Source organism: Astatotilapia calliptera, chromosome 20 (assembly GCF_900246225.1).
Source record: "Astatotilapia calliptera chromosome 20, fAstCal1.2, whole genome shotgun sequence".
Classification (NCBI taxonomy): domain Eukaryota; kingdom Metazoa; phylum Chordata; class Actinopteri; order Cichliformes; family Cichlidae; genus Astatotilapia; species Astatotilapia calliptera.
Genome location: NC_039321.1, coordinates 29,561,177 through 29,581,828, shown reverse-complemented (window position 1 = coordinate 29,581,828; position 20,652 = coordinate 29,561,177). Strand labels below are relative to the sequence as shown.

General features: G+C 40.8%; 1 protein-coding gene across 2 annotated transcripts; it reads left to right on the top strand.

The window, feature by feature from the left end:
- The first annotated feature begins 31 nt into the window (after window positions 1-31).
- Window positions 32-7,989, top strand: znf740b (zinc finger protein 740b). Of its 2 annotated transcripts, XM_026154764.1 has the most exons (7): window positions 32-152; window positions 1,878-2,027; window positions 2,194-2,427; window positions 2,601-2,729; window positions 2,820-2,949; window positions 5,742-5,860; window positions 7,456-7,989. In XM_026154764.1, exons 2-7 carry the CDS (start codon window positions 1,983-1,985, stop codon window positions 7,603-7,605), a joined length of 807 nt encoding a protein of 268 aa, XP_026010549.1. In that variant the 5' UTR covers window positions 32-152; window positions 1,878-1,982; the 3' UTR covers window positions 7,606-7,989. The 2 variants fall into 2 exon arrangements, with proteins under 2 accessions (XP_026010549.1, XP_026010551.1); XM_026154766.1 differs by lacking the exon at window positions 1,878-2,027.
- Window positions 7,990-20,652: the final 12,663 nt, after the last annotated feature.

Below are 20,652 nucleotides of genomic sequence, written 5' to 3'. Positions count from 1 at the left end.
ACTCCGCTTCGGTCACGTGTCTTGGCGTACGACCAATCAGGACTCTCCCCGGGGAGCACTTCCGGTGGTGTTTCCTGTCAGTGTTTGTAAACTGAGAAAAAATTGGAAGTGCGACAAGAAATATTAATCTTCAGCACTGTGAAAAGCGAAAGGTAAGCGGTCGAGTGTGCAGCACGTCGCTCGCGGCTCTGTACACGTTTTATTTCTGGTGCCCGTGTGTTTGGAGCAGTTGTAGCTCGCGAGGGCGGCGTTATTTTGAGGTCGGCGCGGAGCCTGCACGCCCTGCCTGTTGTTGTGCTGTCCGGGGCGGGGGGTGGGGTGGGCGCTCACTCACACAAGAGTTGTCCCAAAATCCAACTCCGGGCTGGCTAGCTGCTTTCTGCTTTCGGTTCATTCAGCGGGGACTCTCAGCGTGCGGCACACTTTCATACAGACCCCCGCGGAAATACACAAAGCTGTCTGTCCCGTGTCCCGTGACCCCAGTGGAAAAATAAACCTCTTACTTTCTCTCCCCCCCCCCCCAAAAAAAGCTGGGATACGTTGCTAGCTAATTGCTGCTAACTGTTTGATCTTTGTAAGATCGATCAGAGAATAAACCCACCAGCTTACAAATGAATCGCAAAACAAAGCGTTTTCCAATAATAGATGTGGTCGAATCAATTAAAATAAAAATCTCTGCCCGTATTATGGAGTTTTCTGTATGGGTGGGTTTGGGTCGTCGAAACAGCCCCCTTTACATTACCATAATAGATCATGCAGTAATCGTGCCATTTATTGTGCATGTTTGTATGCATTCATCATTTAAGTACTTCTAGCACCAGCTTTTGACCTGACTGGGAAGCTGCTGTATGTATTTTATTATCTAATACACGAGTATTAAATGCAGGTAGAACAGACAAGAAAGGAGGGTAAGAGAGCAGGACAGCACACAGGGTTCACGGCAGACTGGAACCTAAGCCACTGCATATACATATACCCCCCCAAACCCAATGAGCTATACCGACCTCCTAGTAGCTTGGTTTTTACAGTATTTATGGCCTTTACATGTATGACAGAAGCAGCGTCATTCATAGCCTTTGTAATCAGTAATGCATATACTATTATATATTGTACATATATTTATTAGTCTCAGATTTAGCCATTCTTATATTTTGCTTGTTTTACGTTACTGTATTTTTGCACAATTCTGTTGCTTGTGAAGCTCGCACACAAGAATTTCACTCACATGTACTGTACCAGTGTACCTGCACATGTGATGTGACAATAAAAGTGATTTGATTTGATTTAATAGCCACATTTGTGTGTAGGGTTTTCAAGACTAATACTTATATCTTGTTATTTTAAAATTCATTTTAAAACATCCGCTGATATTAATTCTCACAAACACACAAAACATAATCAGATTTAAACATATTTTGATAAATGTAATTATTTAAAAATCCACACTGATTTAACGTGTTTGTAATGTGATTTCTAATTTTCTCTGTCATGTGCATGAAAAAGACTTTCAAACAAATTCCTGCTTCATTTAGGATGTTTTTTTTATTACTGCAGCTGTATGAGGTAGATACAGGTGTGTGTTTCATTACACTTGGACTAAAGTGCATTGCAAACCATTTAAAAAGAAGCATCATTTCTATATTCAACTACCGGCTATTGTCATTGAAGGATTTGTTTGGTTAATGAATTATTTACACAGTTGCATTGTGCATAACGAGCTTTTTCCTCATCTCCATCATTTTTCTCATTTTACCTTTTATTGTTGTGTTTTCTGTCAGCCATGTACCGAGCAACTGGTGCTTTCCTGTCTGATAGACAGCACGTATTAAAGCTGCACATACATTTTTAGTCATATATGCATATGCCTTTATTTTCAGACTTTTGCCCCTGATGATTTTGGAGGGTGTAGTCTCATCTGTCACCCCTCATCCCGAGTGAAGCCCCTCTGTCCCCACAAACACACACGCATTCAAAGCACGGCGATGACACACCATTCCAGCAATTCTGTTCGAGACCATATGAAATGGGTCAGTGGAAGTCTCTTCATCTCAAGATCACGATCATGGTTTTATCGTATGCATGTATCCGTTACTCCCATTGTTCAGTCCCCCTCTCCTTCCTTCTGATGCCTCGCTGCGTGAGGAGTCCTGCAATCTCCTCTTTTTCAAAACAACTTTTTGCTTGTATTGTCAGGCTGGGTTGCTGGGCTGCGAGGCAGTGCTGTCCAGCATGGCCCTAATGCAAGCCAACAACATCCCAGGCCAAAAGAAGATGATGTCACCCTTGGGTCAGGGGCAAAGGACCAGTCCTGAAAGCCACCAAACCCACTCGCAGCATAGCCAGAACCACCACAGCCACCAGGTGCACCATGGACAGCCACATCACAGCCACATGGGCCATCCATCAACTGGGAGCTGCCCACCCCTGGTGAGAGAAGCGTCTTTATTTTGCATGGAGAAATAACTCACTTTAAGTCTGCTGATGTTATTTCACAGTTTTGCTTTTATAAGCCAATTTAAGTCGTTGGTTGACAAATGTACACAGGTTGCAAAGCAGCATTTAACAGAAGCCTGTTGTCACGTTTTTTCATCTTTCAAAAGCTCATCCGGAAAGATGGAGATTATCATACATCAAGGATAATTGAGGGAAAGGGCATGCAGGCAAACCAGAATATGCAGCCCAAGAAGAAACACAAAAAATCCGGTTTAGCCAACAAAGTAAAAGTGGAGGTAAAGAAAGGTTAAAATTATACTGAAATTAGAAAGTGAACAGACTGTTGCTCTTAAGTTAATTTCATCTAATTGTCTTCACGTTTATAGCATTTAGTTCCATCAGTTGATATGGATGACGACAGCTCATTGAAAGTCCAGAAGAACTTCATCTGTGATCATTGCTATGGAGCTTTCCGGAGCAGCTACCACCTTAAGAGGCATATTCTTACACACACAGGTGAGAACTTACCCTCACCTCTTTACTTCAATTGGACTATTTTTTCATTTATTTTATGTTTTTTTGTATGTCAACTAGGTAAGTCTTTGTGAGGATGTTGCTCAGAATAAGCTTAAAAACACCCACCAACTTCCTTTATTTTTAGTATTTGCTCCTTTAACCAGTTTTGATGCATTTTCAGAGGTTGGTTGACAAGTTTGTAAAATGTGTCTTTTCCACGTTTCTTCTTCTAAGTTTGTATGTTGATCTGAGTTCTGCATTGGTCCTAATTTGTAACTCAATTATAAGACTCATACTAAAGTAATGTGCAAAAAATCTTGCCATCATTTTCTTTATAATTTGCTTCTGAGGAGCCACGTTTTGTTATAATCTTTTACAATGGGCTATAGAAGGCAGAGCAGTAGTTCTCCAGTCTTTCCAAGTTTTTCTTTGGACATCGATGCTTTTTCACTCATTTTCAGTATAGTCCTCATTAGGGCTGCCACAAACGATTATTTTGATAGTCGACTAGTCACCGATTATTTATGCGATTAGTCGACTAATCAGATCATCATCCACTGGACGTAAAACTACAGCTTATTGCACCAGCAGCATCTGCTCTTATATAACTATCATTAGCTTACAGCTTTAAGCTTTTAAGGTGCTAACTAAAAATAAAGACAAGGTGATAGTTTATTCAATTTTAATGAAATTTGCAGATTGTTTCGGTGAAGTTTAATAAACTCCTTGCTATCTAAAATATAACAGGACACCGGAGTAAATTCTCCAGCATCTCATACTTCTGATAATCAGCTGTCTGCTTGACGTTTATTCAGCTGTGTAAAAACTATAACTTTAATCTCAGACAAACCGATTTACTCAGGAACAAATAAAATACTAAAAAAAAAAAAAAAAGCCAAACAACAACATTTTTAATTTATCTAAGTGACTCATATATATTTAACCTGAGTAGCGAAAGACGGCGGTGGGTTTGAAAACAATTTGCCGGGAGTCCGGTGTTCTCACGGCGCTAGTGACCTAGCCCCCGGCTAGCTATCGAGCTAGTGGGTAACAGACGTCTCCGAAAACGTCGGAGCGCTTTTGAAAATATGCGGTGTCTTGATAAACTGAGCAGATATTTGAGGTTTACACAGCTACATTCTCGGCTGAAAATATGTTAAACGTTTATTTTGTGACCCAGAAAGAATAATAAGAGTAATATTAAAACTAACTAGCTGCCGCCATTGTTGGAAACTGCGCTGGGCCGCGCTATGAATTCTGGGACACAGCTGCTTCTTCTTCTTCTTCTTCGGGGTTTAACGGCAGCTGGCATCTTTGTACATGCAGTGCTGCCATCTTCTGTTTCAGTCCGTTATTACACTCTTAAATCCTGCTACTTATTCCTGCATCTTTTGTGATCTTACAAAGCTTCAAACGACGCGTCGACTATTAAATCAGTCGTCGACGATTTTGATAGTCGACGTAATCGTGACTAGTCGACAAATCGTGGCAGCCCTAGTCCTCATAGTTGATTTTCAGAGGGGTGGGGTTTCTTTCCTTTGTTAAGCCACATAACACTGAGTATGAATCATTAAAGCATGAAAAGGGCATCTAGCTCAAGAATAAACCCCTGTCATGTCTACACATAACAGACAGCTTAGGAAAGAACCAATTTAAATAGTGTCTTTAAAATCATGTCATTTGTTCCCATTTCTTCAGTTGAATCTATTAAAAAAGGCCAGTAATGACACAGCTTGACAAGCATAAAACAGTATTTAGACCAAACAGGTCTTTCCCAAAAAAGTCTATTTACTGAAAAAAATGAGGAAACTGAAAAAGTGGGAAACAAAAGATGGTAGTCCTAAAAATCTATCTGTAGCATACGAACAGTGTTTGAAAGTCATTTCATGAAGAAAATGGAAGACAAATCCAGCGAAGACCTGACACAGGACCCGGCAGATGCATCTGAACCTTCTCTGAACTGTTTGCTGAACAAGAAGTGAAATTGGTGGAAGGCTGGGTGTCGAGATTAGATTCTTTAGGAGGGCGAATGGAGAGAAAATGCTGTGATATGTCAAATCAAACAAGAGCTACACTGAAAATCAGAGGCAACAGGACTTATGGAGTAGTTAATCCATATTTGAAATTGTTGTTTCAAATTGTCATCAGAATGTACAGAGTAGGTCACAGAGAGGTCAACAGAGTGTCTGAAGCTATCTTTAACACACAGTGGAGGCTCTGTCATGGTTTGGAGCTGCGTTTCAGTCACTGCTGTTGCAGATCTCCTTAAAATTGATGGAATTTTGAAAGCAGAGAAGTAACATCAGATTTTGATCCACCATACAGTACCATCTTAAAATGATCTCATTGGTAGTGGCTTCAATAATCCCAAACTGACAGCCAATGCAGTAAAAGCACAAAAAACGCACAATGCAACACTGTCAGTCTCGGATTGGCCTCAACATTACTGACGCAGTGTGGATCATGTTGACAGCGAACGGAACAAAAAGCAGCCAACATCCAAAGCAGAGCTTTGTGTGTCCTTGAAGAAGAAGACTGCATAAAGAAATGACAAGAGTGCTTGTCTAAGAGAGTTCAGTTGAAAAAAGCTGGTCATATCTAATATCAATTATTAAGCTCATTAGAATTGCCAAAAGTGTGTTTTTGCCTTCTATGTTTTTGTTTGCACCCCTTTTCTCATCAAAGAGGTGTCTCCAGACTTTAACGCAGTAATTTAGATTTAGATGTCTTTTGTGAAATCAGCGATGATTAAATTCATTTTCCCCGTGTGTGGGTTTTGTTTTGTTTTCCAGGGGAAAAGCCATTTGCGTGTGATGCTTGTGATATGCGGTTCATTCAGCGTTACCACCTGGACAGGCACAAGAGGGTGCACAGTGGAGAAAAGCCTTATCAGTGCGATCGCTGCCATCAGGTTATTCATACTTTTTTTTTTTTCACTAATATACTTGATGTACTTGAACAGATCCTGCATTAAGAGATTTTCAGCTTGTCTCAATCACTCCAACAACAGTGGATTGCAGATGTATTGGTGGACATGGCACTGCATGTGCCCGCTGTGTTGAAACAAAAACGAACACAGAAAAACAAAATAGAAATATTTTAGTTTTAAGCTGGAAAAACAAAAATTACCAAGGGAGGGGGCCTAAAGGAAGCAATCAAACAATGTTTAGGGTGCATAATCTGTAATGTGGGCAGTGCAAGTGAAAAACTAGCCATATGCTGCTAATTTATCTATCTTTGCTCCTCTTTATATTTAAAATCGGTTGTGCATGGAAATTAGAGCAGGGCGATATGACCAAAAATATTTATCACGATATACATTTGAAAATTTCCGATAACGATGTAACTGACGATATAATTGACACGAGACAAAATACTTTACAACTCCACAACTTTATTCGTGCAAAAAAAAAAAAATCAATGTATTTTCACTTAAACAAGCAGCTGTTTATGTGCATTAAAGTTATATAAAATTGTAACAGTGCAAACTCCTCGCTGACAGTTTAACCAAAAGGCATTTCCAGTGGAAACTGGCCGACATATCCTCAGCATAACCATGTATAACATCCACAAAACTTAAAAAGAGGTTATACACACACAATACGGTAATATTATGTTGAAGCACAGTACGTATCACTCCGCGAGGCTCCTGCCTATTATTGCCGTAATGCCCATCAAGCTGTGCGGGTTCGTAGCTTAGCAAAGTCGTACTAAAACATTTGACAGATTTTCGAGCGCTGTGCACATAAAATCGTTTCGAGGTCAGTAAACACAACCAGAGTTCATACATAAGGCACTCGGGATTATAAGGAGCTCTGTCGACTTTCAGAAAAATCAAAGGATTGATTTTAAGTGTGCCGCATTTTCCAAACAACACGGTAACAACGACGGCCCGCTAGCATGCGCTACCAAAAATAGTGCTTTGTTGTGTATCTGACGGGGGAAAGCTAAACCAGTTCCACACCACTGAAGCTGCAGCATTTTTACAAACCAGTTCTGGTTCGTCCGTTTCATTCAACGATCCACTTTCGCCCTTCTCATTCTCTGTCGCCGCCATGCTTTTTCCGCCATATGCGTATGAAAACAAAGGCACTACGCATGCGCGTTTTACCCATATTCTATCGCGATATTTCATTTTCTTATCGATGCCCGACATTATACCGGTATTACCGTGAACGGTATGATATGGCCCAGCCCTAATGGAAATTGAGATTTTCTACAGCACTTGGCATCGACCAGACAGTGTAAGCTTTTCAAGGCATTCGATTCTAAATTCTGATCAGAATCTCAGCCAGTTTCTGTGTGCAGATCTCTACTTGAACCACTTTAGCAACTGTTTTACAAGTGAAGTATTTACCAAGTGGAATTCTTATGGAGGTACACCAATAAATGAGCAACAGAAAAATGACAGACATCACCCAAATAAAACTGCTGGAAATGTACTACCCCACCCTAATTCAAATGCTACTTTGGCTGAAGCCCACATGTTTGTTTGCATTGCTTCAGAACTTCTCACGGACAGACAGGCTTCTGAGACACCGACGGCTGTGTACAGTTGGGATGAGCAAAGAGGAAAGCCAGTACTCCCAGGACTCATCTACCCATCCGGCCTCATGGAGCCCCCTACATCCTTCAAGCAACCGTCTGACTGTCTGACCCTCAACTTCCACATAGAGACCCAACATCAGTCTGCAGCTCAGTAACATCACACCTAGGAGTGGTGACCTGAAAATAGCCCAACTTTTCCACAGCCAACCTTTAGTTTGCTCTCACCAGCTCATAGTGGATTTTTATGGTTTTTTAACCTACTGTCACTTTAGAATCCAGGAAGAAGGCGATTGGGGAACGGACTCATTTGCAGTCACGGACATCGTATTGCGGCAATAAATGAAGATTACACAAAATTTGTGACTGCATGGACAGTCAGCACCTTCCGTGCTTTCAGCCTGCAGTCAACCCCAACTCTGCCTGTTAATTCAAACGAACGGTTCGCTAATGTAGACAGACAGAAAACCATGAAGCATTAAAACGTCCTATTTGTTTTGTGTTTCTTTTGTTACTAATTATGTACCGGCTGCAGCTTATAAGCAAAAGGTCACAGCAGGCTTTCTGTGTGCTGCCTCGAGGAAGTGATTAGTCAGTGAAATACTGTAGGTCGCTAACACACGTGAAGCTAAATTTAATGACCTTTTTGATGCCGCTGATCTAAATGTTAAAGATTGTTGGAGAGGAAAAAAACCATCAAATTAGTCAAACATTTTTACTTTATGTGCCGTATTCTTTCTGTGCACAAGTCTTAAATTAATCAAAATATTTTAATCCGCTGTTCATGCTGTTGTACATCTGGAAAAATAACTACACGTCCCTACTGGTAACCAAAACAAACACTAAAGCTGAATTGGATAGATGGTATCTGTACCATGGCAAACACATTTAGAGTTCTACCTTGTTTTAAAGGCATATGGCCCTAATTGTAAGACCTACACTGGCTAACAGCTGACAGATTTTCGAGGAGCTCCAGTTTTTTTGAAGCTGATGTTTACTGGATGTAGGGATGACCCGTGTGTGGCAAAGAATGAGGTTTTTCTTGACGTGCTTCTGTAAAATGACCTGCCGTATGAATGCATTGTGGTTACGCTCCCTTCCTAGAAACCGCTGTCTTGCCTTTTCCTGTTCAGTGATCAGAGATTGTTCTCACTTTAAGACTTTTATTCCCTTCATTGTATTTTGGTAAATCCTTAGGTTTACTCTTACTTAAATATCTATGAAATATTGTCAGAATCATGCTCGTAATATTTTTTAAATGCAGCTGGATCAACGCTCGAGGCTTTTCACACGAGTGCACTGGGGACCTTTTTCTTCAGCACTTGTGTGAATGGCCCAGGTCAACTAGGTCATAATATAAATTGGCTCTATACAGATTCTCACTGCTGAATTGTGTGTTTGCCTGACTGAGTGTGATCTAAATGCAGTTCCATGTCATTTAACACTGAGCATCTTCAGTGAAGATGACAAGTCGTACTTTGTTGTGGAACTTTGAGGGTCGTTTGTATGTTGATTACTGGCAATATGAAACTTCAGGCCTGTATATTGTGAAGTCACTGGACTGCAGATGTTAGTTCAGTTGTAGATGACTATTATTTAGACGAAAGGTTTTTTTAATAATAGACAGGTAGATCTGTTTCTGTCAGACTTTTAGATATGTGAGAAGAGTTTGGGCCCATTGCTGACTGTCTACTGTTTATGAAGTTAATATATATATATCTATAAATTGTTTTAGGGCTAGAAAATAGCATGTATGGGACCTAAACTCCAAAGGCAAATCAAAGTTTTGATGATGTTTTAACCTTTAGTCTGATCATTGTTATTCTTTGTTATAGCTCAATAGGCCATGGTGACTCAGCACGAAGCTTGCTTTTAGGACAAAAGTTTGAAAATGTCACACTTGCCCTTTTAGTGCAGCAGCTGTGATTAGTTAGGATATTTTGTTTTCATTTGCATGTATTTGTTGGAGGATCTTTTGTTCATTTGTTTGGAAAATAATATTTTTTTTGTTTATCTGTTTTTATTTTATCAGCCCCTATATTTTGTTATGCCAGGAGTGACATCGAGTCAGTTTCACACTGTAGTGAATGGAGTTTTGGGCCCAAAGCAAAAATAAAGTTGTTTCTTTTTAAATGGGTGGTATTGGTCATATATTTACAGCAAAGGTTCAGAATCAGAATACTTTATTCATCCCGAGGGAAATTAGGGCTCGTGGGCGATTTTCTAATAACAGTTTTGAAGGATAGTCTGTAAAGTCTGCTACGTTCATCTGTGTAAGTAATGCAGCAGTTATGTCAGCAGGTGGCAGCCATGACCATGTGAGCGTTTCCTCCCAGCCTGTTCATGGAAATGGAAACAAACCTCAGCACAGTGCTCTGTGTGTTGTTTCAAAGAATGCTGCCTCCTTTACACTAAAAGCGTCGCTTCTTCTGACTTCAGTGTGAAGCTGGCGAACAACAAGAAACCCAGCTGTCAAACACACCGAATCTCAAACATACCAATTACTCAACAAGCAAACGTTTTCTTACACATAAGCATGTAAAACCTGGGCCATAATTTAGTGCGTCTTTACAGAACTCCCTAATGCAAAGACACTGATGGTACCTGCACTGTGTAAAAGTGTTTGGTTTTTGGGGTTTTTTTAGTTTATGGGATGTATTTTAGTAAACGCTCAATGGAGGACGTGTTCAGTGAACCTTATCTGGTGAATATGTCATACAAACATATCTGTGTTTAACACATTTATCAGGCCATCTGTCAGAAAAAAACAGAAAACCTCGGTTAAATTATTTTACCAAATTTTATAGAAAATGTCAAAGGACCATTTCTAAGCTAAAAATGTTATTTTTATTTGGTAGGCGAATAACAAACTGAATTCATGTTTTTATACCCAAATTTTAGCCGGCACACTGGACTTCTCTCAGAAGTCATAAATAAATCAAAGATTACATTTTTTGTAAAACAAACAAATAGAAAATTCATGGATAACAATAATTAAGTTTCAGCATCATTTAAGAGCTCGTTCATACCGGTGGATTAACCATCACAGAAATGTTTTTCTTTTAGTGATTTCGGTAATTACCGATATTGTTGATTCAGTTTAGGGCAGCTGTGGCATAAACCTTATCTGGGGTTAAACTCTGTAAATCATCTGCTTGGAAATTCTGCTTCTTGTAAAAATAAGGTAAAATTTCCCATAAACACACTTTTGGTCAGAGCAGAGTTGGCAAATCAAATTTCAAAACCTGCAGTTTGCAGTGAAGAAATGTGAAATATACAACAGTCGTTCATACAGATGATTTGTTTAACAGATTTCTTCCAAAGGACCCAATCAAATGGACGTAAACGCCTCTGTGGCTTTAGCCAGATTTAAGAGAATGGGGAAGAATTTCTTCCATCCTGCTGCCCTGTAATTCGAGCTGCATGGGTATTGCTACATCAGTTGTACCATAGGAAGTGCAGATCATACCCTTTAGCACCTTCTTTGCTATTGACCAGTTCTTTAATTACACAGCATTAGGATAGGCAGGATGAGATCAGCCTGAAGGCTGCTGGGAGTGTGCGCTTTCCCCCATGGGAGACATCCCCTCCCTCTGCAGACTGATTTACAGCACCCACAGGCCCCCGGCACTTAACAATGGACCTCCTTAAGTGAGGTAGATGGGGAGGAGATCAGAGAGGGGGAGATAACACTCCATCTTCATGCACAAAGTGCTGAAATCATCTAGGTTTGAAATCATCTCTGCACGACAGACTGATCATGGAGTCAGTCCAGAGGTAAAGTGTGGGAGTGCTGCCTCGTCCTCAGTCTGGCTCACTCTATCAGGGAGGAGAGCTCTCCTTAAGACTGATGGCCAGTTCTCTACATGCTCACCTCTCCCCTCAGAGGGATGCAGAAAAAAACATAGGCTTGACAAACTGAAATCTCCCAAACAACCGGTAAATCTCAGCTAACTGTGTACGCCGGGGCTCGTGTCATCACGTAGGTGGTTCAGAGGTTTAGGAAAACAAGTGCTCAGCAGCAGAAAGCCACTGTCTCCTACAAATGTTTGGTTGCCCTCTGATCAAACACATCACAGGCTTGCTGCAAATGACTCAAACCCTCCTAACAATAGCTCCTGCTATCTCCTTCTCCCCGAGGTGTGGGAGAGCCTTTTCATCTCAGGCTTTGATTAATAAAGGAATCGCTGGTTGGTTGAAAGCAACGATCTGCCCCCTACGAACATCCATCATGCGTGTGACAGCCCACCTCTCTGCGTTAATTAGCACTGATATTTAAGCTGTCTGAGGCGTACCATGACTGTCAGCGTGCGGTGCTGCTGCTCATCATTAAAATTTCAATCCCTTTGCCCAGGTTACTCCCATTTTCTGTGACACCTCAGTGAACACGTCCTAAAACGTTCACGCAGAAGCACGGGGCCACGGCAGAAATGTAAAGAACGGCTAAAAAAGACCTTTAAATTACAATAATTCATGACTCTGTTGGTGCACCCTGCCTTTCTCATGCATTTGAGAGTAAAAACATCAATTTGACTTATCACACTCGCTCAGTTATTATTTGATATTACATGAAAGAGTCTGACATTAATCTAAAGTTCTTGTCAAACAACGAGCAAAGAAAGTGTGAATGCATTACTTATTAATGATTACCAAATATTGTAATATTCTCTAATACCAGGAGCTATTATTCAAGAATAAATTATTTATGCAGCCGATTCTTGGTTTATGTTATAACCAAAAGGCATCCTGCACCAAAATGAGAACTTCAGCGGGGGCAGAAATAAAGAATTGCTGAATTAAACGAACATTTTTAGTCAAAGGCAGCCATCTTATGCCAATCCATGGACAAAATGGCTTCCAAAACGTACGCAAAGTTGGTGTAGCGGCGTCCATAGGGTGCCAGTGCACGACTCTCACCGTTAACAAAGTCTAGTAACTTGTGAAAGTTAAAAAGGGGTTGTCTGCCCACCTCAAAACGATCTCTCTAATGGGAACGTTCAGTCATGTCATGCTTCATATTGTCCCATATTTAGATGGCTGCCAACTCTTTTTTAATTAGTGCAACTCAACAAGATTAATTAGCCTCGGCACATCATTCCCAGTACTCAAAATACAACACAGAGGAGAAGAGGAGCGAAAGCTTTCACCCGTCTGACGGGTAACGAGGGAAAAGTTTGTATTCAGCCCATGTGTGCGATGATAGATCCGAATCATGAATATTCATACGTGAAAATGAACCCCGGGAACGGTCAGAAGTTGAGAGCTGAATTTTCTAAATTCCCTCATTGCAATATGCAATTAATTAAATAAGAGAAACTGGATGTGGGGTTAATGAAAACAGTTCGACTGCCTGGCAGTTATATGAGTTTCATTTACCAGCCTCGTCTTAGTGGTCCTGGTGTCTTACTGGGACACATGAAACGTGTTTTTAAGGCTTCTAATCAAAACTTGTGCCTGTCAAGTCAAAAATGTCCACTCTGACAAAAAAGGGTTAAGTCACAACTTTGTCTGAGTTCCTAATTGGCAGGCTCGTCCAGTACTGCCAGGACACATCAAATGAAAGATGAAGAGAGCAAAGCGTCCGCTGGTTTCAACAAGAATATAACAGGAATAAATGAATTATATCAATTCAAATATCCTACAGTATGTGCTGCTGATGTTGGTCATCTGCTACAGTGCTTTCAAAGAAAAAGTCAAATGTTGTTCTGTCAGGATATCTTTGTTTGCAAAAAGACTTCCAGTCGTGTGGAAGTCTAAAGGAAAACAACCCTTTTCCTTTAATATCGTTTATCTGAAAATGAGTGCGGCTGGTGTGGAGCGTAGACTGCTTAAAAAGTTTGTGTTTACGGTTTGCTGAGGGAAACTGTAGTGTTTTATTAGCAAATATGAGTGTCGTTGCATTATATAGATTTTATGGATGCATCTTGCTAAAGAAGCTTGCTAGCATTGGCTAATAGCATGACTAATAACTTGATATTTCAACAACAATGAAGATGTATTGAACTGGGGCGAAACGTGACTCATAGCAACTTATACATGATCTCATACATTGAGCAGCATATAGGGCGCCCTGTATGCTGCTCAATGCCAAGAAATGAAGAAATGCCTTTCAGTCTTTTTACAGTTGGGTTTTCCCCCTTTTTCCCCTTTTTTTTGCCAAATGCCTGCCTCATTTCTCCAAAGGCAAAAAACCTCAGATTTCATGATTTACCATCTCTCCTTCACTCCTTGCAGCAGGTCCAGCAGGTGGCCTGCCTAACACGAGAGGCCTTCAATCTTCTCACACCAGTGAGTCTGTGGTATGTAACTATTACATTATGTGAAAGCTTTTGGTTGCTAGTCATTGTTGACCGTAGAGAAAAACACTACTAGCTTTGTCTATCATGTCATCCTTCCCAGAGTAATAACAGCATCCTTCTCTTATTCCTCTCTAAGCAGTTAAAATGGTTTAGCTCTGCCGAGGAGCAGACGTGGCAGCATTATAGGTCATGACATGAAATGAAACAATGTAAAATGGCCAATTGCATTAACAACAATCAGAAAGATAAATAAAAATGAATCTGAAAGTATCTGAAAATATGCTCTTTCTAACACCACTACAGTTATCACCTGGAATTCTTTTCTAAAACTTGCTCGAGACGTTTACAGATTTGATTGAAAGGTCTAAACAACTGCTTTGATAGATTGCCATGAAAATTGGTACAAATGTCCATGTCTCCCTCACAATGACTAATGACAATTCTGGTGATCTTTTGACATCGTGAACACTGGCAACTCAATCCACTGCTGTGCTTTGGTATAGCCTCAGACTATGTTGTCTCTTTCACTCAAGATCACTGTTTTCTTTGCTGTAAAAACATATTTCAGTTTCAGAGATCCTTGGCGATCACTGCCCTGAGAAAAGATATTGATAAGCCATTAACTTTATGTTCCAAAGACCAGAAACACATGGGAGATTCTGTAGTGTGAGGTTATCAAGATGCTAAGCTTCAACCGAACCGTTTCCATGAACTCCAAACTGTAGACTTGATAAAAGAAGCCTTTTACATATGTATATATTACAGAACAGACACAAATAACATGATCCTACAGAAAAGACCTTGTTGTTAACTCTATACAGGTATATTTGTCTCAACCCCTTCCAACACACACTCAAACAATCCATCACTCCTCTGAGTTCAGAGGGATCATGTCTCTTTAAAGATGTAAAGCCTGTTTTCTTTCACTGACATGGCACAATGTCAGAGGGCATGCTGTGTAACCCCAAGTTATCGAGTTCAACAGAAGGTCTTTTATGAAATTATGCAATCCCACTTGACAAGGCAAAACCAGGGCTTTCCTCAGTCTCTTTATTTTCCAACAATTTTCCACTTGAGCAGACATCCTCAAGTGTGAAGTGAGAGAGTAAAGAGAGGGATTTGATTTCCAAGGGAAACGGTGCATGAATTCACTAGAGGTTGATAGACGGAGCAGGGGCAGTCATGCTATTTACCCTTAAGAGATTTCCGTGGGTCAAGGCTGTTACAGGGCCACATTCTCAGTCTTCTTGATCTTGTCAGGATTGACTGTCAGGCTGATGAAGAGATAGGCTGCAGATAGATGACGGTGTTGCACGAACACTGGGGCTGCAGCGAGCAGATATAGTAGTCAGACTCCAAAGTGACTTTGGCAGTTTGCTGCTGGTGATCAGCTTAGCGATATAGTGATTTATTCCATCAGTTATGATCTTCTGACCCCTGAGTCACCTGAAAATCTGCTCATTATTGGATGTGAGAGATGTCTAATGAGAGTAGAAAGAAAACAGCTTAAACAAATGAGGTGAGAAATAAGTTTATTTATTCCATATTTGTTTTTTTATGCATATTCAGGTAGAAAAACATCAAATCAGAGGCAGGAAGATTAAACGAACACTTTACCTGTTAGCAGCCCAGTTTGGGACATACCGGTTATAGAGATGGCTGCCTTTGTTTTTAATATAACACAACCAGAGGGCACTCGCCTTGCTCAAAGCACTATGTCTAAATAGAAATCCTGATCCAGTTACTCAAAAGAAACCCAAATAGTAGCAACTCGCAAAGTAGCATGCAGCTTTCTAACATTACAGCTAAGCTGAGGGGGACACCCATCAATGTTTACATCCTGTCATGGTGTCACAGCCTCTAACCACGAGTCGACGCACCCTTCTGTCAGCAGAGTCATGCGGTTGATGGGTGTATTTTGGTAGAAAAGTAAATGCTCACAGCAAGATGTTTTGTTTTTTTTGACTAACTAGATCTATATTTCTAGAAAGAGACACAGTTCATCCATCTCTTTTGTTGCGCTTATCTTTGGCCAGTTCATGAGGGCAGCAGCCTAAGCAAAGAAAGAGACGCAGTGGAATTCAGTTCCATTACATTCAATTCAATTTAATTATACTAATAAAATATAAATCATAATAAAAGGGGCCTCAATGTGCATTATGTTGTAGGGTAAAGATGCTACAATAATACAGAGAAAACCCAAACAAACAGACAACCCTCCCATTCTGCTTTTAAATATCCAGGAACCACAAGTAAGCCAGGAGTCTGAGGGTGAAATGCTCTACTGGGGTTGATGTGGTATTATGAGGTCTTAAGATAAGATGGGGCCTGATTATTCAAGACCTTGTTTATGAGGAGAAGGATTGTAAATTTGATTCTGATTTAACAATGAAGAGACGCCATTATGGGAGAAATATGCTGTCTCTTTCTATTCCCTGCCAGGAATCTTGGATCACCGCTGCTGGGTTTTTTCTTTCAAATGTATTTTATTGGAATTTGAACACAGAGGTATTTAGTTCACGCATTCATATTCCAGAGAAAGCAGAGAAATCTACACCCAGAACCAGGCCGACTCACAACAAAACAGTACACGGCAAAGGTAAAATATGTAGTTTCATTTTGGAGTGAACTATCCCTTTAAGTATATTGCTTTGTGATCTATGTAAATCATTTTCAATAGAAATTTAGTGGTCTTTTTTTTAACCATACCACACATTTCTCTGTTCTTCCTTCTGTGCTCACAAGAAAGTCTCCTCTGCTCTTATGATGTAAGGACTATTATACTCCAGTGCCACCTCCCTTCAGGGATAAGATTTTACGATTGCAACCTGACACCGTTTCTGTGTCCTATAAGCGACAGAGCTGTAACTCACTTCAAAGGCAGGAGGCATCAAATCACAGTGCACCTATAAATTAACCTGTCAGGTCTTGGCCAATAAGAAGGCAGCATTAAATCTCAGCTGTCACGCTGGCGGCCAATGGAAAGACGATGGCAGTAAATCTGTCAGGGCCGCTCTGTTAACGGTGTTGTGGTGTGGTTGGGGAATCCACGGGGAAGGGAGGGGAGAAAGGGTAGATGACAGAGGGAGGAGGGAACAAGCTGGGGGTTTAGAGGTATGCCACAGAAAATGCTTTTTCTTTACATTCTTGAGCTCCTGCACACTCACACACTTACACTGTAGTACAAGAGAGTGGATTATCCAGAGGATCCTCTTTTTTCCATGCAAAACAAGACTAAACATGAACTGTAAGCCATGTTTAGTCTTTGACGGATGCGGTGGGAGCTGAATAACACTAGCAGAAACGCTCATAAACCGTTACGGCCAGCATGCCGGAGTCCGATGTTGACAAGTGAAAATGACTGATGTTCCTTCTTTAGCACAATTTTGCATCATTTTTGGACCAAAATGTAGTGCTGACTGTTTGATAGCCGCAGTAACCCAGTAACCTCTGACTGGTGTGACACAGCATCACCAGAAGCATGTCCTCCAGAGTGCACCCTGCCTGCAAGGGTCTGGAGGAGGCAGTTGAGCACATCCTCTTACCAGATGTGAGCCAGCTGTGCACCTTTACAGGATGGCGGAGTTGACCCAGCCGCTCAACAAACTTGAACAGCCGTGCTTGAGGATTTTGAGTTTTTGTTGTGCAGCAACAAAGAAACACAATGCGAATGCTGGCTGGACGCAGCAATCCTGCTGCATCCAGCCACTGGCAGCATTTTCGGAGGATTTTCACCATCACTCTTCTGAAGCATGCTTTCAGTAGAAGAGTAATGCAATGCTCTGGCACAAGAGAACTGTGGGAAAAACAACAGAGGGAAAACACATCAGGTGGAATATTTCCTCGATTAACAATGCCCTTGGTGGTGCACTTTCATTATCCTATCAAAGTTGAACATTTTCATGTAATAAATCTTACAGGTATCATAAAGTAACCGGTCCTGCAAAGGCAATGCCATTCCATCCCCAAGAAAAAAAAAGCTTTCCCTTAACAAACCTCACAATTTTTTCACCCAGTTGTAACAGCATCCAATAAAGCAGACACATTTGTGGTGACAGTTTTATTTTACATCAACAAAAAAAAAATTAAACATTAGCATCAGAATTTACCGTCATCTTATGTCATTACTATGAAAACTCTTTTTTTTTTTCCTTGGGAAACATAAATAGTGGGCTGACTTATGGCTAAAGCAGGCAAGAGTGCAATGGTGGAGGTGTTGTTTTTGGCTGGCTTTCCTTGAAGTGGCTATGATTCTCTGTTCTATGGGAATCCATAAACAGACCCGGAGAGGGCAACTGCGGTCATAAACCACACCAGGCTGCCACAATGCTGCTGAGGCAAAGGGAGCAGGCCCGGGCCCATACCTCCTCTTCTCTGCATGCACGCATTCACACATGCAGCCGCACGTGCTTCGAGCAGCCTTCGATGACCTATTTCTAAATGCTGCCTTTGCAGCGATGCTATAGATTTTTGATGGTCTCTTGTTATTATTTTAAACACTGGAAATGAAGGCATGTGAAAAATGAGCCAGCGAGGGAGTGATTTCCTTTCATATTATTTTATTTCAAAACACTAAAGCAGCATCATTATGTTAGTAATTTTATATACTGGGTGGAAATGTGAAAGCAGTAGAGGTAAAATGGCCTTGTTAATTTTAATACAGTGGGTCATCCAACATCATTTGGTCTTGCCCTTTGCTCCGCTCAGACAGTATAATGGCACTTCCTTTAATACATTTACTGTACTGCATCCAACATGCTGTCATTGTTTTCCCCTGTGTTGTTTCTGGTTAGCAGGACAAGCCATTGGATGGGTGCTTGGGCCTATTGACTATGACATAAAGAGTCTGTAAGCTTACAGATGATGATAATTTATAGACTCTAATTCAGAAAGTCACTCACACACACACACACGCTGAGCGACTCTTTCACTGTATGCATTGATCAATTACAAGGCTCTGAGCCCACACGTCTCTGACAATTTTACTGCATGTTATGTACAGCATGTCAAGCCATGGCGTTTCAAACTGTTATACTCATTCCTATATAATTAATATAAATTACCTTGCTGGTTTTTATGATGGTGCAACTGTAATTAGTGGATGAAATCGCGTCACTGAGCTGCCGATGGTGCTGCAGGGCTATCTAGATGAAGAGTGAGGGTCTGGACGGGCACCTTGGGTGGGGATCTGGTTTAACCCTCTCTTTTCCGCATTGTGCCCTCACTGGGATTTCATCTAATTACATTTACTGCTGTCTACTTCAGCTAACCTCATCCTCTTTAACCTTCATCTCCCCACCCCCTCCTCCTCCTTCAGTGAAACCACACACAGAGACATCAGCTGTCCTCATTATACCACCAAACCGCTGCGATAACAGTAAACTGGTGCAATAATGGAGTCCATTTATAATGATTACCTTTCCTTTTCTTACTGCTTTTTATCCAGTAAAACGCTTAATAATCACAAGTAGCATCATCATGGTCTCCATTCAGTCGATCTGTGCAGCTATAAAGAGCCACAGATTCAAGGACTGAAACAAACTGGGGCAAAGTCAAGACACTGGGACCACAGCTCACACCCAATAACCGTTTTCATTGACTGCACTACTCTGTTTAGTAAAGACAACACACATGCATGCATCCAGGCAAAAACACACGCACACTGTTGTTTTTTTAACAACCGCTGTCACGAAGCCTAATACACAGTATTTTTGATATGTTTCAGGTGTTTTTTCCTTTCGTTTTTTTGAGCTAAGGAAACATAAATATTTTATTTCTAACATTGAATTAATCCAAATATCACAATTGCTTCTCACACTCTCGGGTTATTTTCTCACGAGATTTTTTTTTCCACAGGAGGAGGTATAAAATTTTCCATGGGGCAAATCAAAGGTGGAACGCTAATTTACCTTCTGGATTCCAACATTACCACAAATGTGTGTGATCCTTTCAGCAAACTCCTCCAGGCCACAGACACCTCTACATCAAGAGCATTTGCTCTGTCAGTTTCTTACTTTGATGTCTGAGCAAAATTACTTAGATATCCAGAACAGAAACATTGGCAAACTTCTGACATATGACAGCTTGTGAAAAAGCCTACAAACAGTAGCTCGATGACCTGAGACCTGTCACAGCATGCAAAGGGCTTCAGGATAATTTATGTAATCTAAAGTACGAGGAGAGAAGAGACTCTAATAAGGCCTGCTACCAAACGTGGTTTGGATTAGACATGGATATAAGCACATGGTTTTCAGCACAGCCAACACAAATCTCTGCTCACAAAGAGTACTTTGAAAAGATCAGAATTGGAACATATGGGAATACCTCGCTGGAAGAATGCAGATATATCATTTTCTTGTAATATGCATCAGGTACCAATATGATCTAGTGCCTATACTCGTACCCATTCCTCTCTGGGGGGTTTCCTTTATTTGCATTCAAATGAGCACAAGCTCAGCATATGAAGGTGGTGGGGGGGTACATACATGGGAGCACACAATTCACGGTGCACATAGCAGCTCTCAGTAGTAAAGAAATGAATCAGGGGTTTCTCCATAAAACTTCTCATGTCACAGTACCGAGTACTATGCAAGTTCCACAACAGACCTGCATGGATGAGTCTCCTCCCGTTCACAGTATTTTTGCACTTTGTTGCCAACGCCAGGAGATGGAGCCCTTGAGCTTCTGTTATGTATTTAGGCGTTGAAGAACAAAGAACACTTAAAATGTTCAACTCTGAAATGCAGAAGCTGTTAAAAGCAAGCTAAACAGAATTATGAATGTTAACAAACAGTTCGCGACTCTTAGTCTATGTGCAACAGAGTACTAACTAATATTAAAGCCACACCATACAAACAGG

Excerpts from the sequence above, each read along its gene's own strand:
- znf740b (XM_026154764.1), top strand. The coding sequence starts at position 1,983 with ATGACACACCATTCCAGCAATTCTGTTCGAGACCATATGAAATGG. Across the intron at positions 2,950-5,741 it reads GCATATTCTTACACACACAG|GGGAAAAGCCATTTGCGTGT; the intron begins GTGAGAACTTAC and ends TTTGTTTTCCAG. Across the intron at positions 5,861-7,455 it reads AGTGCGATCGCTGCCATCAG|AACTTCTCACGGACAGACAG; the intron begins GTTATTCATACT and ends GCATTGCTTCAG.